The sequence below is a fragment of the Clarias gariepinus genome, chromosome 23, assembly GCF_024256425.1.
Source record: "Clarias gariepinus isolate MV-2021 ecotype Netherlands chromosome 23, CGAR_prim_01v2, whole genome shotgun sequence".
Taxonomy (NCBI): Eukaryota; Metazoa; Chordata; class Actinopteri; order Siluriformes; family Clariidae; genus Clarias; species Clarias gariepinus.
This window is the reverse complement of record NC_071122.1, coordinates 23,467,017-23,487,500: the sequence shown is the minus strand read 5'-3', so window position 1 is coordinate 23,487,500 and position 20,484 is coordinate 23,467,017. Positions and strand designations below refer to the sequence as shown.

Sequence of the window (20,484 nt, the reverse complement as noted above, 5' to 3'; positions counted from 1 at the left end):
GCTGCATAAGTTTGCACGCTCCCTACCTAATACTTTTTAAAGCACACTGCACTCATATTACAGCACTGAGACTTTTTGGCAAAGAGTCTAACAAGTGAGCTCATCTTGACTTCGAAAATCGTGCACAGTGCTCTTTATGTCCTTCCACGCGTTTTTGATAGTTCTGATTTAGATCTGGGTTCTAACTGGGTCAAACTAGGACATTCCAAAAAACAATGGCCGTCTTGTTCTGAAGCTGTTCCTTTGATGACTTGGATTTCGGTCTTGCTTGGATTTTCTTGCTTTCGGTCGTTGTTTGTGCTGGAAGGTGGATGTTTCTTCATCTTCAGCTGTCCTACAAAGGGGTGCATGTTTTGTGTTAAAAGAGCATTTGGAGCTATCCATCATTTCTAGTTCCACAGTACAAAGTAAAAAAAAAAAAAAAAAAAAAAAACAGACGGACCCGCAGGATGGTCATGCCACCACCAAGCTTCACCATGAGTTTGGTGTTATTTTTGGTAATAATAATTGGTCTTGTTATTGCTCTAAACAAATCTTGTCCAAAAAATTATTTACCTCGATCATTAACACCTTGGTTTAATTTAAGCAGGCTTGGATTTTTGGAAAAAGCCTTCGTTCCAGCCAGCCTCCTTCGCAGCCCAGATGAGTGAAGAATACCAGGGATTGTCGTTACATGCGGGAGGAAGTGTCCGCTTCTTGCCTGCAGCTCCTTTAAAATGTTGTTGTGGGTCTCTTGGCAGCCTCTCTGTCGTGTTTTCAACTTGTCCTTCCGTCAATCTTGGATGTCTGTCCTGTTCTTGGTAAAGCTATTTTTCTCCACTTGTTGATGATGGCCTTTACAGAGTTCCATGGTACATCTAAAGTTTTGGAAATGCTTTTCTTCTCTCTTCTGATCGATGTTTTTCAACAATGAAAGAACCCATACATGCTTTGTAAGTTTTTTAACAAGCATTTTTTTTTGTTTCCTGAAACCAAGATGATGTCAAGAAAGAGCTGAGTTTTCTGTGGGATTAATCAGAATCATATACAGTATCTCACAAAACATTTCAGTAACCACTTTATTATATGTTCTGATGGGACAATACTATGGAAATGAAACTTGGGTATACTTTAGCATAGTTAATGTGCAGCTTGTATAACAGTACATATTTACTGTCCTCCAAAAATAACACTTTATTTTCTAAATAAATTGACTACTAATTTATGTAATATATATTTACCAATATATCCAAGTTTCATTTCTGTAAACTAAATAAGTAAATTGTAAATTAGTAATGTCCTTTGGGAAGATGTACTAAACTGATTGCTGAAATTGGTGGGGTGTACTCACTTTTGTGAGTGGGTGTATATGAGTGGTGTGATATGATTATTAGTCTTAAACATGAGTTTGAATGTGATTCTGAGTGCAGTTACATTCCTCATTAAAAATGCTGTGTCTCCATACATATACAGGCAGATTACTTGTAGGCTTTATTTTGCTATTTTTATCTATAATCACATTAAAGCTGTGGTTTGTTTTTATCATTTTAACATGGGTGTGTAGACTTTTTTTTTATTTTTATATCCGCTATATTCTCTTTCCGTGGTTTCCGTGCTAGAGATGCGCAAGTAAGCACTATAAAAATGAGCAATGTGTGTATTTAACTCTTCAGAGTTTCTGTACTAACCTTGGTCACCTACCTACAGCTGCTTAACCAGTGCTTTTTTCCTACCCAAACACCTGCAGTGGTACAGATGTTTCAGGCAAAACATTACGCAAATCTTTCCCCTTCCTTTCAAACAGTTTCAGTATCCTCTCTCCGTTAGAGAGACAGATGGGTCAACTTTCTAAGAGCATTATTAAAATAAAAAGTGACAATAACTTCATGGCCAAGGGAGTCTAGAGCTAGGAAACGAGTACGAGCGCGGAACAGACACTGAAAGGTCACGGTAGTGTCAGAGAAAGGGGCAGATAAAGAAAACACACAATACTCTCTCTTTCGATCAGTGTGTGTCTGGCTTGCATCACAGTACTGCGAATGGGAAAGTCCCAAATTTGATATAGATTACCAGCTCAGACAGACATGCTAACTGTCTACTTCAACACGATTTAGACAGGCAAACCTAGGTTCCTAGGTTTTGGTGTAGGCAGAGGTTTGTGGCCTGTTCCACTTCTCTTTGTCCAGACTAACTCAGCTTCTTTTTTCCCCTTAAATACCGTCTCTTTGTCACATTTTTTTCCCTATTCCGTCCTTCTCTCTATCGACCTTTAACCTTCGCCCTCTTCTTATAAAGATCAATCTATCCGTGATGTGTCTCGGCGCGGCACCCGAGCCTGATTACCTCGAAAACAAACACACAGGGGGGAATGATTGTGTTTTTGACCTGCTTCTGTTACTCTGAAACACAAGGCTCCTCTGTAAAAGAAGCAGGGCAACAGGACTCTCCTTACGAAACAGTGACGTGCCCACTGATACCGTTTAGACACGCTCAGCAACACACACACACACACACACACACACAAAAAAAAAAAAAAAAAAAAAAAAAGAGTTTTCTTGGATCACGGACCTTAATGGGCCAGATCTGAGATCTTAGAGCCACATCATTGTGAACTGGGTTCCAGCTTAGCCCACCGTACAAACAGATGTGGGGATGCTGAGTCACATCGCCATCACCATGGAAACCAAGAGACGAAAAGGCACAACCGCGAGTTATATTAAGCACGGTGTAAAAGGTGTCTGGTTGAAAAGCGTGATCAGACAAACTTTATACAGACTGCTTACTGATGAGCCGATTGTGATTGTCAAGAAAAGAAAATTGGATCAAAGGGTAGGAGATAAAAAAAAAGAGAGAGAGAGTGATTCACTGTGAAATATGAAAGAGAACACATCAGTGCAGAGAAGATAAGCGATCAGCTGTAATTCCCCCACTACCTCTAAAGAAAGGGCGCCGGTGCACACATCTGTCCTGCATCACACCCACAAATGACAACAGGACCGTTTTTAGAAGCTCTCCGACTGAACGAGTCTGTCAAAGTGCCGCTGACGCTCTTCCAGCTTTAGCTTTGCATATGCAAAGGTGAAACAGTTCACATGTGAATGCTGAACATGTGTCGATGCTGATGTTAAAACCTGCGTTGTTTTTTTGTTTTTTTTTAACCTTATGGCCTGATGACCGCTGCTGTCCCTTGATATGGGAAAAAGAGCTCTGACTAAGTGTTTGTGCCGTGTTTCATCCTCACACGTACTGAATCATACAGTATCAATCGATAAAGGAACAAAACACTGGCAGCCAAAGTTCAACCACACGCGCGCGCACACACACGATCGGTAATCCAATTCATGATCTCATATTTGGGTAACTTTACTGTTTGCCTTTCATACACGTAAACTGTCCCTAAACAAGCTTTCAAAAAAATATATATACATGTTCCACGTTTCTCTTTCTTTCTTGTTGTCTTTACTTTTCGTTCTCTCACTATATCCCATCCCTTTCTCTCTATGGCCCTGAGCTCTGTCACTGAGCAGCGACCCTGTTCAAGTGTGTGTTTATTGCATAGCTGGTGTGTGTGCGTGTGTGTGCGTGTGTGCATGTGTTTGCTCTGCTGGGCCTGGTTTATGTAACAGACCCTCATGTGAGCCGCTGTGTGAGAGAGTGAGAGAGGCTGCTTGAGGTTGGGGGGAGCATCAGGTAAAACGGCTATGCAAATAAGCTCATTACGCAACAGGAACTGTTTGTGCAAAGGCGCATACACAAGCTCTCACACACACACACACACACACACAGGCTCACACACACAACAACCAAGCCAACATGCACACACACGAAATATGTTATGTGATGAAATGCCCCACAGTCTGTCTCTCAGCCCCCGAACCTTTGCCGGTCTGCGCACGCAAACCTTACTGTGAGGTCAGCGGATCGACAGGTTGCCGTGGCAACCTCAAATAAAAAGGTGGGAGGTTTTTTTTCTTGGGGGTAGGGGCTTGGAGATGGGGGATGCGGTGCTGACGTGATGAGCTGGAACTATCTGAGGAGACAGGGAATGTAGACCTCCGGTCTGTCCTCTCCTTCTCCCTCTCGTCTCCGCATCGTTCAGAAAAAAAAAAGGCGCAAAACCCCGGAGCTGCTCGCGTCTCCTGTTTCCACTCCATCAATGCCAGTGTTTCAGCCTCTCACACACGAAGACGTCAGTGCTTTGGGATTTGCATAATGAACATGTGCGTGTGAGCATGCACGTGTCACGGTGCATTGTGTGTGTGTGTGTGTGTGTGTGTGTGTGTGTGTGCGCGTGTATGTGTGTGTGTCTGTTTCTGAGTCAACGTCCTAATTTACTGCAAATGTTTGATAACAATCAACCTGCAAAAGAGCTTATCTATTCTAATATCTGTACTACAGAGACATTAGCATTGGTGGGGAGATAAGAGATTTAAAAAAAATAAATAAATTCTATAATGCGTGATCTATACTTGTTGGTCACTTTATTAGGTATACCTGCTCAACTGCTCAATTGCAAAAATTGCAAGGCAGCGATTTTGAAGAGTATCGCGGTGAACCTTGGAGCAGATGCGCTACACCGGGTGCTGCTCCTGTCAGCTAAGAACAGGAAACCGAGGCTCAGGTTCGCAGGAACTCACCAGATTCTACAAAGGATGATTAGAAATAACGCTGCTTGGTCTGACGAGTCTCACTTTCTGCTGGTAGGGCGTGAGCATCGCGAAAGCATGGACCCATCCTGCCTTGTATCAGCGGTTCAGGTTGCTGGTGGTGATGTAATGGTGTGGGGGAGATTTTCTTGGGCCCATTAACACCACCTGAGTGTGGTTTAAATGCCACAGCCTACCTGAGTATTGTTGCTGTCCCTGTCCGTCCCTTTATGACCTTGAACATGACACTGTGGTCCGCTCCAGGGCTGATGTAAAAATGGCTGACCCCAGCGCTCTGACCCCTGTGCATGAACAAAGCTGGGATATGCGAAGAATAAAGAATTTCACTGTGCAGTGATGTATATGTGACGAATCAAGGCTGAACCGGACACACTAGCGAGATGTACCTAATAAAGTGACCTATGAGTGTACAGTACGTCATAATATACATGACTTCCCAGCCCGAAATTATGTTTAGATCTGAGAGAGCTCTGAAATGATTATTATTTTTTTCTCTCTCTTATTTAGTCGTGTCCAATTCCTCCCCGTCACTAGGGGGCTCCCATATTAAGACTACTACTACCACTCAGTCGGGAGAGCCGAAGACTATCACATGTCTTCTCTGAACCACATGACGCCAGCCGACGCCAACCGTTAGGGGTGTAACACACTCGGAGGACAGCGCTATCCGCTCCTTCCACTTGGGTGAGCTCACAGACACCCCTGATTGGCTGTAGAGCCGTCATTAATGTGTCAATCAGCTTTCTTTAGACCTCCGGCTGCGAGAGGTTACAGCATCACCCGGGAATCGAACTCACGATTTTAGGATGATAGGGCGAGTTCTTTACCATTGCCATGAAATTATTCTTTATAAGAAGAAAAAGTACACAAAAGTAAATACCTGAATGACGGGGTTTCCTCCCTCGAGCAGGGCGATGGCCAGCAGGATGCTCTCCTGAAAGATGCGGTCGCTGGTGGCGTTCATGATGAGGTCGATGACGAGGTCAGACGCCCCCTCTCTGTCCAGGTGGCACTGCACCTCGGCCAGGCTCAGCTCCCCGCGGGCTCCCACCGAACAGCTGGAGGACGCTGCGGGTGGGGGATGGGGGGGCACAAGGAGTGCAGTTAGAGTAGGTCAGGATTACGCACACATGTTTGCACTGGTTCAACGCTCTCTCTCTCTCTCTCTCCTTTACTGTTGGAATAACCAACACTCTATTTGGATAGGACAGGGGTTCGAGTTAGAGGCTTCACTGTCTGTCTAGTGGTGGCAAAAATTTAATGGCCCACATGCCGTTGTAGGGGTCTGCTGTCCACATACTTTTGGCCACAAAGTGCATGTAGGCAAACTGACGACAGACAGGTGAAGGTTTGAAAACTGTGATTTAGAAATAACAAAATGTGGGAAGCAGGCACCATGGCATACTGACATGATTTGAAGTTTTTAGCTTTTTGCTTACACACACACACACACACTTTCTGTAGCAGGTGCGTCTGCAGGCTATTCCCGCAGGAAGTGTGGGCATCCTGCTCCTGTTGCCTAGGTAACTGCAGAGACGGCCTGACTATGTAGGACACGCAACACAAAAACACCACGGGTGACAAGGGCAGGGAAGAACACACACACACACACACACACACACACACACACACACACACACACACACAGACAGACAGACAGACAGACAGAGAGAGAGAGAGAGAGAGAGAGCGCTAAACAGAGAAACTGAACTGAAGCTAGGAACAGACAGACTTGTAATAAAAGGAACAGAGGGATGAAGGTGGAGATGAAGAGATAATGAAAGAGATAGATGAGTGCTAGACAGGAATTGAGGGCTGTAGGATCCTCTATAAAAACCTGTGTATACACACACACACACACACACACACAAGGTGAGGACCTTCCATTGATGCAGTTATTATTATCGCAAATTCATGCCTACACACACCACTAAGTAAGTCGTTGTTGTTGGAACAAAAACATTTTGCCATGTGGGGACCGGCCAAATGTCCCCACGAAGTAGATGGTGTCAGATAGTCCTACGCTTGGAGAGACATTGACTGTCAAAAAAAATCCCCCCTCTTACTTCCCCCCACACACAAACAAACACACAAACACTTGGTTCTAATGATACAGTTATTACCGTGCCTATTTAATACCATGGCAACACCTCACCAATTAAAAGCAAAGCTTTAGGCTCTTTTAGTTTTATTTTAAATCACACAAATAAACCAGACACACTCATAATAGTGGATAGAGTCTATCCACAGCCACAGACCTGTGGGGGCTTTACTCTGTGCCCCGGGGCCGAGGGGTCCGTTGCTAAAGGTGGTCAGGCTGTCCCTCCGTCCTCCTGGCTTGAAGTTGCCATAGTAACGGTTTACAAGGATTTGCCTCAAAGCTTCACCCTGGCAACACAAGAGGAAGCAGAGTTAAACAAGGTCCACTTTAACTAGCACCAGCTGGCATCCTCGATATGTCACTTTAAGGCTTGTAGACATGGGATGCCAAGGTAAACAAACAAACAAACAAACAAACAAACAAACAAACAGGGGCTATCTGGACAGTGGCTTTTCTATCAAATTTAGTGCTGATAATATCCTATATACAATAGAAATCATGTTCAGGAGATCAGAGACAAAACCTTATTAATCTTAAAAGCGTGCTCCACATAAACTGTGACCTTCAAAATGCTTAGAACAGGATTATAGAGGAGACCAAAATCATCTTATTGATGTAAACAAACTTAGGACAATATCTTACATCTCCAAGCCTCAAGGATTTGGGCAGAATTCACTAAATCTGTGCCATGACCAGTCAGTTATTCATGCTCATACACGTACACTGTGAGTAAGAAGTATTATTCACTTGTGGCGCGAGAGCATGTGTCAAATTATTGATGTGGAATCTAATATCTTCCCAAAACTGGTTGCAGTTCCTCATAACACACTTCCACCTCATGGAGATGTGTGGTCAGGTGGGGCATCTAGGGGATTTCCTCTACTCTTGTCTCGTAACCAAGAGGTCACTGAGGCTGAATGATGAGTTGAATATTTTAATTTCACTCTTAAAAAAAAATAAATAAAAAAATGTAAACCTCAGTGATGCTATTGGAGTCTTATGGCCATAAATAAATAGGGTGATTAAACTGTGGTTGGATAAGTGTGACGATTTCTCAGAAGTGTATGCTGTTTAGATTTTTACTCTTTCGTTAATACAGCGCTAATAAATCGTTCTAACCTCTTTTTCCATCGATGGCGTGTGACCGAAACACGCAAATTTAGTGGAAACTGCACTAAACCCTGCACGCAAATACCGATGGGTGTTTTTTTTTCCTCTCCAAGGCAGTGTTAGGCAGTTAGTACAGTTAGCAGCCTGTGAGAGTGTGTGAATGAAGACATGCTGCTGGAGCAGGGAGGGACCCAGGGGCCCGGGGTCTCGGGTTCGAGCCATGTGACTACATACCCGTCTCTGATCCTCCATTTGCTTCTGGGGCTGGTTGGGATCAAGGTCCTGAGAGCAAGGCGGGTGAGCAGCAAGCCGAAAGGAGAAAGAAGGAGGAGGATGGACGGGGAGGAAAAAAGGGGCGTCCAGGTGAAAAAAAAAAAAAAAAAAAAAGGACGGATTAATTCTATTCACATTAGTCATTTATTTAATGCCATGCTGGGGAGAAAATGAAATAAAATAAAGAAGTGGGACAGATTTCATCATGCAGTTAAATGAAGGAAATGAGAGAAGTCTGTGTCAATATCTGTGTGTGTGTGTGTGTGTGTGTGTGCGCGTGTGTGTGTGGGTATGGTAAAGTTGGCTGTGTAAGGCAAAACAAGCACTGGATTAAGTAATAATATATATATATATATATATATATATATATATATATACACACACACACACACACGCATTCAATATATGTATATATACATATAATCTTCTATAATTACTAATAATAATGACAATAATATAAAAATATTAATAACTGTTGGACATTTTGGTCCAAGATTTGATTTTTGCTGAAAATTCCAGCCACAAAAGACACACAAGTCAAAAGCTAACAAAGTGTCTAGTCTGTAGGTGTGTGTGTGTATGTGTGTGAGTGTGTAATTAAAATGAACAGCATTTGATGTTTAAAGTTAATGTGTTAACCTCCATAAAGGCAGGCAGGTGAAAGGTTAGAAAACAGATTAAAAATGGGAGAAACTGAAAAAAAAAAATGCTGCACTCAGGTTACACAATAAATTGTGTGAGCAAAAAAAAAAAAACATGGCCACCCATAGACACATCAAAGACAAACTGACCTACGGAAAGGAAAAGGGCAGAACATCATGTGAACATCAGTCTAAAAAAGTAAGAGTTTAAATAGACGTGTGTGTGTGTGTGTGTGTGTGTGTGTGTGTGTGTGTGAGAGAGAGAGAGAGACGTGTGGAGCTCGTGTGCGTCTATGCGTTCAGCGTGTTGATGAGGCTCCGCCAGAGCTCTGTGTTTGTGTCCAAATGTGCGAGTCGCCTCTGTGTCAACATGAACAGCTCTGATAAGGATGTGTGTGTGTGTGTATGTGTGTGTGTGTGTGTGTGTGTGTGTAGCGGTTAATGCGACGCATCTGCACAGATGCTATGAGACAAAACCGACTACTATCTGCAACGACCCATATTCCTTTCCGAAATATGGGTGTTGAACACACCTCGGCGAGGTTCTCTGGCTCAGGAGGAGGAACCAGCTAATGGAGACACAAAACAAAACAAAAAAAACAATCCAGATGTTAGATGATGCACAAAGCAAACAACCTAGCCTAACCTCCTCATACCTGGCATGCAAAAGCTGTGCGTAAGAGTTTATTTCTTTTTAATTCAACTCATTAATCCAGTCGAGCCATGACTAACTAAACAGATCGGAGATATAAAAATAAAATAAATAACGCACATAACACACTAACACCTGAAAGTAATCTCTCAGCCTGGCAAAACAAGCCAAAACGAATCCTGCATCCACTTTCAGGAGCCCTCACCCCTTAAGGTGCTATATTTGGAACAGGAGCGTCATGTGGCTTATATAACCGAGCCTCATCACGTACAGTAGGTCACCTGGGAGCGTGGACTCGAGGCGCAGCGGCCGAACTGAAACACGACCGACCGACCTGCCACCTGGGACTATAAAGAATCAGAATGTCAGGGTGTAAACGGTCCTGGATCTGTGCGTCCTGACCAACGCATATCGACTTGGATTTATTAGTGGCAGACAACACGCGGGTAGGAACCTAGCGAAAGAAGCCCTAGCGAAACTCTACGGCGGCGGCGTTTAGCCTTGTGTTTGGTGTTGCAGATGTGCAGTACACAGAGTGGAGTTATCCAGTGCTGCCTGACCTGGGCTGTACCACACCTTAACACACACACACACACACACACACACACACAGAGGTGCATGTCTCTGGAGGCGGTGCTGTTGCTTTTTAAATATTTTTTTTAAAGAAGAAGTATGTATGCAAATACAGCAGACAAAGCATGATGAGTAATCCACACTCCCGTCAGCGCCTCTCCAACGACTGAGCAATCATTCTCTGCTAGAGGAATTCTTAAATCGGAGAGCTTTCAGTTGTACATAATTAGGAAAGATTAACAGGTGATGACACGCCATTAACCCATTATCTATAAATTACAAATAAATTAGCTTTCTTTTTTTTTTTTCCCACGGTAGTTACGGACGCCACTCTGTGTGTGTGTGTGTGTGTGTGTGTGTGTATATACACATGTGTGTGTTTATATTGTATTTAAGAGGGTACAGATAATATTACCTACCTGATTACATAAAAATACATAAATATATATCTGTGTATCTGTACTCTATGATGTATCGGTGTGTGTTAACATTTAAAATAAAAATAAAAAATTAGTAAAAGTCCACAGAAATCATGCGAGGCGAGTACAACAGAACGAGACGGCAAAGCGAGAGCGAGCGCTACAGCATCTTGGGCCAAACATTCAACATGGCACACACGACAAGTACTGAAAATATGACACAAACACACACACACACACACACACACGGCTACAATAGGAGATCATGGCACACACTTGACCTGCTTGAGGAAGAGGGACAGACTGCTGACCACACACACACTCACACACATAAAACCTAAAAAAATTTTTTTTTTTTTTTTTTTGTGTGTCTGTCTTAATGCCAGCAGCAGCTTGCAGACACCCCAGTGAGTGGAAAGGGGTGAGGAGGGGGGGGGGTGTAATAACAACCTGTGACGCACGACGCCACGCAGTTGAGTAATAACACTACCAGTCAGGAATCTCCCTTTGTGCAAGTTCGCATGAAGGGCTGAAAAGAAGAACCTTGTGATGTTAGCAAGGTGCGACTTACAAATGTCCCTTTTCGCATCCAGCGGCTCTCTTATCGCGCTTATCATCAGTTCAGAAGAAACGCAAGCCGCGTAGTGTCTCAGACCGTTTTGCTCATTTCCTCCGCTAGTTCAATCGAGATCTGGGGGCAGCGGAAGGTGGTAGATCGAGATGCATGCCACGGAACCGCTGGGCTGTGGTCACAGGGGGCGACACTGCACCCTGCGCCTCACACACACACACAGACACACACACACACAGACACACACACACACAGACACACACGCGACCCGTGGTTATGGCCTGGATCGTTTGACCCCCTCCCCCCTTTTTTTATTCTGCCCTCTACAGTTTACTGAATAAAAGGTTCTTTTTTTTATTCCATGTCAGGTTTGTTTTTTATTGGTTGTGTGTGCGTGTGTAAACTTTATCAGTTAAATCTCTTTTCAGTTTCATTCTATTAATGAATAGGTTAATTAGAAATAAAAATCTGATTTATGGTGTGAAGAAAGGTGGAAGGTGGTTTTCAAAGTGGAAGCCTGACAACCAGATGACAACTTCGTTAGGTTTCAGCACTAAACAAAAACAAATGACATGGAGGTAAACAAACAAACAAACAAACTCAGTTTTGACAACACTGACAAACACCGACTGATCGCTGCCAATTCTGCCTTATTAGGACGGCGTTATTCCCATGAGTCACTCCGAATGATTCTGTAGATGCTGTTGAAGTCCATACTGCTCTTTGGTGTGTGTGCGTGTGTATTTGTTTATCATAAATAGGTCACAATACCCAGTGATATGGAAAGCTCTTGTATTGGGGGAGAAGAAAAAAAAAACTATACTGAAAAAAAACAAATGTCCACATCTCTATCTGCTGTTATATGTTCTGGCACTAAAGCCAAGAGTAGAGCAAGAAGCTTCATCATGCTGATGTAATTGATGAGAATAAATCTAAACTAGATGGCAGAGCAGAAGAAGTCAAAGAACATTGCTGAGACCATGTGTTTTCATCCTGGGAAGACATTCCAGCACAAACAGGGGCATAATGGCCAGGGCAGCCTTTGCGTAACTCCTCAGTTATGCCAAACTGGCTCCATTTAAAACTGCCAGTGAGTGTATGTTTGTGTGTGTGTGTGTGTGTGCTGGAAATACCCCACCATGACAGCGATATTGTATAACAGAAGGGAATTGGAAGGGTTAACAAGTGAAGAAAAAACGGCTGTGAAATAAACCGGTGCTAAATCGCCTCATTTTGAGATTGTGTGTGTGTGTGTGTTTATGCATTTGCTAGTGTCTCTCAGTAAACCGCTTCTGCCACATGTTTATTGGCAATTACAGTAGAAGGTCAAACATCAACCAAGAGACTAAATTCCAGGAAAAAAAAAAAAAGGAAAAGAAGAAAAAAAAAGGCTCTTATGTAACCGCTGCCCAAGCACTGGCGGGTACCCAAGAATCGTGCAGCGTACAGGAAGGAAATTGGGACAAGGCCACGCACACACACGCACATATGAGAATATCTACCCCTACTGGTCACGGATGGCACTACAGAGGCCGGGTTGCGCGCGCACGCGCACACACACACACACACAGCCAGGAGGGTAAGATTACCCCGACTGAGATAGAGAAAGAAAGAGGGATGTGATAGTTTCAGAATGATTGTAATCAGCTGGCTGGAGGATCACGCCTAAAACACACCTGCACTCAGCACACGGCCTCACCCCACTCCGCCTCATTATGTAACCCCAAAGCTTAGAAGTTCACAAAGTGGACACACGCACACACACACACAAACAGCTGACATAAATCTGCATTATCCCAATCCATCTTACATCAAACACACACTCACACATACAGTACACCAGCCTTCAGTCTGTGTTATGAGTGTGTGTTTGTACAGAGATGAGCGCACAGCCTCAATGACAACACCGTCAGTGAAATGGGGAAAACACATGATGTGTGTCTATGGATATATATATATATATATATATATAAATGTGTGTGTGTGTGTGTGTGTGTGTGTGTGTGTGTGTGTGTGAATATCTGTGAACATCATAAATAAAGAGATGGAGAAAAGAAAACAAGCCCGTGTCCGGTCTATTCTTGAACTTCGTGGAGATGAGATGATTAGCAAGAAATGTTCGAGGGCTAAAACTGTTTTGGAACGAAAGAGGAAGATGGCAGGTTCCTTTCTGCTATTTCTAATCGCCGTTTAAGACTGAATGCAAATAAACGTTTATAAACTCTTTTCTTCAGAACTTGATAGAAAAAAGAAAAAGAAAAAACAAAACTGTAATTATTATGATGGACCCATGACTAAAGAACACACCCAGATGAGACGGACCGCTTGGTATTTGCTTTTTAAATCGTTTCCCATGACGGTATTTGTGGTTCATCGTGAAGGGAGGAGCCAATGGTGGATTCTGGCAAAGTATCCTGGACTACAAGATCAAAGTCTATTAGCTACTATTTCTCCCTCGCATACGTAAAGCAACCTACAGAGAAAAACCTTCAAGTGTGAAAAGTGGAAAAAGTTATGAATCAAAATGTTTATACCATAAAGTGAAAAAAAAAAAAAAAAAGTAAGTCAACATTTCTACTGTACTTCCTCATCAATCAGATCACAGATCAGAAAACAAGTGAAACAACAAAATTAAACTGGTGGGAAAATAAGAAAAAATATCTTCTACAGGATGTCTGAGTATCTTTAACTTTTACAACTTTAACGCTATTTAAATCGTTTACTAAGAACCATAACGGAGGAAACGTAGACGCATGAACCCATCTGCTTTTTCTTAAAGCATTTGGAATATAAGCGCTGTTTGTGCCGCGCAAAACATCCAGGAGATAAACCACGAGATGTCCGCATCGGTGCTTTCAAGAGTGCATATATGTGAAAGTAATAAAGAAAAATATATAAAGAAAAAAATAATAAGACCAGAGTTTGGTCTATATTTGACCTTTGTGGAGATGAGAATCTTGAGCAGGGATTCTTGTCTTCGCCTCAGCAAATGAAGACAATTACAATATTTTTACATGCTCTGGGTGACCTAGATAAAAGACATGAAAGATATCTCTATTTCTAATAACTTTTCTAATATCCAGTACGTCTAAATCTAGATAGCAGGAAGACAGAATTGATAAAACCTGAATAAGACTAGAAGATCCATTCCTTATTTGAGACTAATCAGATTGATTATTATTTCATTATTATCTCTAAAGCTCAGTTCTTCTCAGGACACAGAATTCACTTGAAACAATACTGCTGTGTTGTCCTGAAAACCATGACGACGAAGCCTTTGAAAGTGTATTTACAAACCTCAGATTGTAAGGAGTGATGTGTGACTGAGGCGGCAGAAATGTGAAAATGTGCGTGTGTTACCATTACCTTTATTGCAAAATCATTCACCTCAGGTCGTGTACTTTGTGTCACATTTCACCCAGAAAGTGTCAAACTAACGCCCACACACACACACACACACGACTCTTAACTTCCTCTCAGGATAGACAAAACATGAATTTGCAGTATAAACACACACACACACAAAAACAAAAATCGTGCACTGGGGCGTTTTAAACATCTTCTTCTAAAAGTATTAATCTTTATTGGTTTTAAGTCAGTATTGATGCGTCAGGTCTCATTTGTACCTATAAAAAGAAGTCTAAGGAAGGATGATCGGTGACCTGGTGGCGGGAGTCATGGGTGGCCAAGGCTCCAGTGGAGTGAAGGCTAGTCCGTCTGGCTTAATTCCACAAAAAAAAGACTAGTGCAGCACAAACTGCTGGAAAAGTAAGTGCAGTACACACACACAGCGCGTCGCAGGCCAGGGTGCCAGGGTGCCAGGGTGCCAGGGTGCCCGGGTGCCCATGCTGATCCACGTGCAGCACTGAAAGCTCCTCCTATATGCATGTAAGCCCATGTGTGATGAGAACTGGACCAGCAGTGGAAAAAAAGTGTCCTGGTCTGATGAATCATGTTTTCTTTAACATAACGCGGATGGTTGGCGAGGTGTGTGTGTGTGCGTCACTTGTCTATCTTGGGGTAGACATGGCACCAGGTTGCACTATGGCAAGCTGGCAGAGGCGGTGTGATGCTTTGGGTGATCTTTTCTTTCTGCTGGAAAACCTGGGGTTCATGTGTACGTTACTGTGACACGTACCACCTACCCAAACACTGCTGACCAAATACACCCCTTAACGGAAAAGGTGTTTGACTTGACCTTTAAATCCCCCAGGTCTCAGTCTGACTAATCGCCTGTATGATGTGCTGGACTAACAATTCTGACCCATGGAAACACCTTCTTGTAAACTTTAAAAGACCTGCTGCTGATGTCTCAATACCAGATACCACGGCACACGTCAGTCCAGGCATTGATGGCTCAGGGCGGTTTTAGTGCCTCAAGAGGGACACAATATTAGAAACCTGGTTTTAATACAGTATTATTACTGATTGATGGGTATAGTAAGTACAAAATATACCCTGGTTATGTTTTTAAAAAAAAAGGGTGTTGAAAAAGCATTTTCTATCATAGCATAATATATTACTGATATTTCTACATCATAATGTCACATAGTTACTGACTCAAGTGTGTGACTGAGCAGAGACATGGGGCACAGGATCTCACGTAGGTTAGGAACTCAACTTTACGGTGTCTGCAAACTGACACCCACAAAAGACACTCGACTTCCTCTTATATGGCAAAGACATTTAAAGTCTCCTACACACCCATTCACAGGTAGCATGATGATAAATGACACACACACACACGCGCACACACTCACCACGCAGACCTGCAGTCTTTAAGTTATCTTTAAAGTGGTTTACTATAAACTGACTATAATCGTCTATTGACATTTTATTTTTTTGAAGATAATTTAATAACATGACACGTCAAGCTTACAAACACACACGCACACAAAACACACTCACACACACACAGATACACATGGATTGAATCTGATTATAAATTTGTGTCTGTGTGTCAGTGTGTGTGTGCGCGCACATGTGTGTGACAGGCCACAAATGCACTTGTGTGCAAATGTCAAGCATTCTTTTATATCAGAAATAAAAAAAATTAAAACTGTCTGAGAACTGGAGAAAAAAGAGACGTGTTGGTATTAAAAAAACTAAACAAAAAAAACAACAAACATGAGTTACTTTAGTGGTTACTTCAATGGTCTTGTGGGGAAGTCTAGCAACAAGCGCGCGCGCACGCTCACACACACACCAACAATTCACACAAACCCACATACACACATGCCAGAAAACATCATTTTACAAAAACCCACACGCACATACACATGCATACGCACACGTACATAACAAAAAGACGAAAGGGGGCCCCAAGTTTGTGGTGGGAACCGAAAAAAATAAAAGACTAAAAGCAGTAAACTGGAAGGAGTACAGATAATACAGCAGGCGGGTAAAAAAGCAGAAGACAAAGAAACAACAAAAAGGGGGGAAAAAGACAAAAGATCAACCTCAGCCACATCCAGCTCATCGTCAAAGGCAATCAGCTGCAAGAGAGAGAACACAAGCCTGGGGTTAGTGGGGGGGCGGGGGTTTGGGGGGGGTTAAGGCAGCACCGAACCCGAATGTGCATGCACCCCCGGAGGGGAACCTCAGGACATTAGTTAGGCAATTTAAAAAGCACAAATCCAAGTGTGAGTGTGCTTGGTCTAGAGAAGGAGAGTTTATATCACTAAGCAAGAGAATGCGATATCGCTAAGCCGGAGATAATGACATGAAACTGTTATTTTAGTGTCATTAGCGTTAGCCTTTGTTACACGCACACACACAGCACGCTAGTGCTTTCACACACTCAGGCACACTTTCCCCTACTAGAGATATAAAATAATAATAATAATAATAATAAATAAAATTTATTAAAAGGAAGCAGAATAACAAAATGTCAATTGTGTGGGTTCAGGGTCTATTAGGTCCAGACCAATTGTCGGGTTTAGTAGGATAAATCAGAACCGGAATCGGGTTTAATGCCAAGTCAGTTTACAAATTCATCTCGGCAATATGATACAAACAGTTTTAACAATAACACATTAAAAATGAAAATTAAAACAAGGGGAAAACATTAGCTCTGTGTAAACTGTTGAGAAAATCGCTAGCATGATGAACAACACGACAAACTGTCTACAGTCTGATCATCGGTTACTGTTTAACAGACAATCTACACATCATCTCGTCTATTTCGTTACCTTACTGCTCTGTAATTCTTAAACATTGGTTTATTAGCTCCTTTCAAAATTACTGGCGCATTTCGAAAAAAAAAAGCTTGTGTATATATATAGCCCATGAAATACTTCTTATCTTAAGTTTTTTTTCCGCCTATGTATTTATTTATCTTCAGTAAACCCTCTCTGCTATGAACACGCGCCAGGCCACTGCTAAAATGTTCTGTGATTGCTTTCATGGTATCAGATGAAGGGGTATTTACTGAGGGGTATTTACTGATAGTTTTTTCTTCTTTTTATGTGTGTAACCTCATATTTCTACCACAGGCAAACAGGATAGAGTTACACACGCACAGGCGAGCAAGAGCTCACGACAAAAGAAAAAATAAACTCTAACGAAAGTAAAAGAAAACGTTTCAGTGGGTATATATTTTTTAGTGGCGTGATTAGTTTGAGCACTGATTTTTTTTTTAAGTTGATATATAATATATAAACAGCTTGTTTTGTATTCCTTGATTGAAAAACTAGATGATTATTAAAGCTATACGCGTTTAGATCGTACGGAGTCGACTGGTTTTTATCTCGCGTTGTGAAAAAATACCGTACACTTTACTTAGGATTGGGGAGAGCCCGGCTCCTGATGGTCTGAATGGTTTGTAGACCGTTGCAGTGACTAAAAGAGATACTTTTGTTTTTTCAACAATTAGACTTTTCTTTAAAAACAAAGCACGATTGTTTAAAAACCTTGCTTACTTTAGCTAATATCAGTTATTCTTCTCTAAAAGAGAGGAAGTTGCGACAGTGTCAGAGCTGGCTGAATATTGAGACACCGTCATTACCCTGAATTTAGTTAGCTAAACCACAGACTCTTGCTTGGTGATATAGCCCTCGGGTGCCTGAAACTCGTGGACCGGACGGCCGCAGCTCTTGTAGGTGTTAGTGATTTAGAGAGATGAGTGTTTAGTGGGTCGTCTCGGTACGAGAATGACGATTAACTCCTGAGTTGACTCAGGCAGCTGGAAACCGTGGTCCTTTGCTAGCAGAGCTTTGACACACTTTATCTAGACCAAGGCTTTGTGATTTGAGTTTATATTAGTCTCAGAACGTTCATTCAGCCAAATAGGACGGATTATTAGTGATTACGACATGCTGCTGGCACTCGCAGAGTGTTAAGAGTCTTAAAAAAAATGAGCTGACCTTGAAAACTGAACTGCTAGTGTAGTAGGTTTTTTTTTGTTTTTCTTTTGTGCGTTGTAAGGAATGGTAACCCGCAAACCCACATCAAAGAATAAACCTGACGCTGCAATTGAAAAAGCTGTCAGGAAGATAAGAGAAAGAGCAGAATCCAGTTGGGTTTTTTTCGTATGCGCTGTGAGTGTTTGCACTTTTACAGTGAAACCTTTACGGTTCTACGGTGATAAGACCTTGATGGAGTTTCGATTAATGAGAAGCGGACCCTTGCGGTGTCCTTCACGAAGGTGTCTTCTGTGCTTGTACCTTCTCGCCGTAACCCCGGTCTTTGGTCATCATTTCCCTGAGAGTCTGAAGAACCTTAATGCACAAACGCTCCTCGTTTTCCTCCAACAGCTGCTTGGTGTGTTTTATTAGCCTGTGAGATGAAGGAAGGAAGACAGACAGACAGACAGACGGGGAGAGAGAGAGATTAACTGTGAAATACAACCTAGACATATCCAGATTCTGCTGATGTGCAAACCAAACAATCCAGAGAGAGCAGCTAGTTCATCAAACACTGTTGTGCTTAATATCAAATTAACAATTTAAGAATTTATATACACTACTGATCAAAAGTTTTAGAACACTTGCAAATTTCTTTTTTGTTTTGTTTAGTGATTTATTTTCTACATTCTACAACAATACTGGGGATTTCAAAACTATAAAATAACACATATCGGATTAGATAATAACGTAAGAACAAGACAAACAACAGTTAGTTGTTATTTTAAGACACAGAGGTCAGCCTTTCTGTAATAGTTCTGGCAAGAACAGTATTGTCAAGTGCATTTGCAAAATCCGTCAGGCACCATAATGAAACTGGCTCTCATGAAGGCCGTCCCAGGAGGGCGAGACCAAAACCTACCTCTGCCCCAGACGAAAAGTTCATTTAGAGTTATCAGCCTGAAAAATGACCAATTAACAGCACCTCAGATTAGAGGCGTTATGAAGTCTTTACAGAGCAAAAGTAGCAGAAACATCTCAATATCAACTGTTTAAAGGAGATTAATGCATTTTTTGGATGCCTTCAGAGTTCCTTAACAATGTAGAAAGAAATAAAAATCAGAAACCATCATGGAGTTGGAAAGTGTTCTAAAACTTTTGAACGGTAGTGTACATTTTTCTATTTAAAAAAAAAAAAAAATTAGTATTTCTCTATGCTTTATGTTTAAATAAATCTAAGCAAGGTGACGATCATACGGCTCTGAAACAGTGTCATGGCTTACGAGCACGTGCAGATAGGTGTGTCTGTCTGAAACACGCCCGAAAACACGCGCGCGCGCGCACAAACATGTGTCAGTCCATGCTGTAAACACGTTCCAATCCGCGTGTTCATCCTACACACCTCTCAAGCATTTAATCCTATCAACACACACACAGAGACACACACATGCACGCGCACACGTCTAATCCTAGCAAAAAACCTGTCTACCAGAAAACCTCGACCATGACGTACACTTGTTCACTCACTCTGTCTCTCACACACACACACACACACACACACACACACAGTCAACACGTTGATTAAAATGTTACACCTGCTCACACACCTCCCTTATAGTTACTGTGTAATCAGCCATAAGTATTTGGACAGGGTGAGAGTTATTATCATTAATATATGAAATCATCATCACAGTCTTACTTGGAGATAAAACCTCCGCTCTCACACTTCTTTCGAGCCTCCGTGTTCTCGGGGAAGAGCAGCTCGGGTCTGTGAAGGACGTCCACAAGGACGGAGAGCTCGGCCTGCACCAGGGGCCGTAAGCGGTCCTCCAGAGCAGAGACAATGTCCTAGTGAACACACAAAGACACACACACAGCAGTGTAAAGTGTTGCGTGTGAGTACAGGCTGTTTTTTTTTTTAACATGAAGAAATATATTAAATAACAAAAAGCACCACTCCATATTAACTAAAAAACATCATCTGTTTATACTGAACTTCCAGCCTCCTGACACACAGTATGACTGCAGATCAATCCCTGCTCTTCATTATCACCCAGATGAGGATGGGTTCCCTGTTAAGTCTGGTTCCTCTCAAGGTTCCTTCCTATTTCCATCTTAGTTAGTTTTTCCCTCAGCACCGACGCCCTCGGCTCGA

The 20,484-nt window shown here is 42.3% G+C and overlaps 1 protein-coding gene across 10 annotated transcripts in view; it reads right to left on the bottom strand.

Moving 5' to 3' along the window:
• Positions 1 to 20,484, bottom strand: part of itpr1b (inositol 1,4,5-trisphosphate receptor, type 1b) — a 125,215-nt gene that overhangs the window by 44,728 nt on the left and 60,003 nt on the right. For 5 of the 10 annotated variants that reach the window (XM_053483584.1, XM_053483587.1, XM_053483585.1 and 2 more), the window contains 7 exons: positions 20,029 to 20,177; positions 18,651 to 18,762; positions 16,446 to 16,481; positions 9,305 to 9,340; positions 8,092 to 8,139; positions 6,905 to 7,034; positions 5,527 to 5,714 (listed from right to left, as the gene is read on the bottom strand). In XM_053483584.1, coding sequence (XP_053339559.1) covers positions 5,527 to 5,714; positions 6,905 to 7,034; positions 8,092 to 8,139; positions 9,305 to 9,340; positions 16,446 to 16,481; positions 18,651 to 18,762; positions 20,029 to 20,177 — 699 coding nt within the window. The remainder of the gene's footprint in view (positions 1 to 5,526; positions 5,715 to 6,904; positions 7,035 to 8,091; positions 8,140 to 9,304; positions 9,341 to 16,445; positions 16,482 to 18,650; positions 18,763 to 20,028; positions 20,178 to 20,484) is intronic. The other 5 variants (XM_053483588.1, XM_053483589.1, XM_053483592.1 and 2 more) reach the window with 2 other exon arrangements.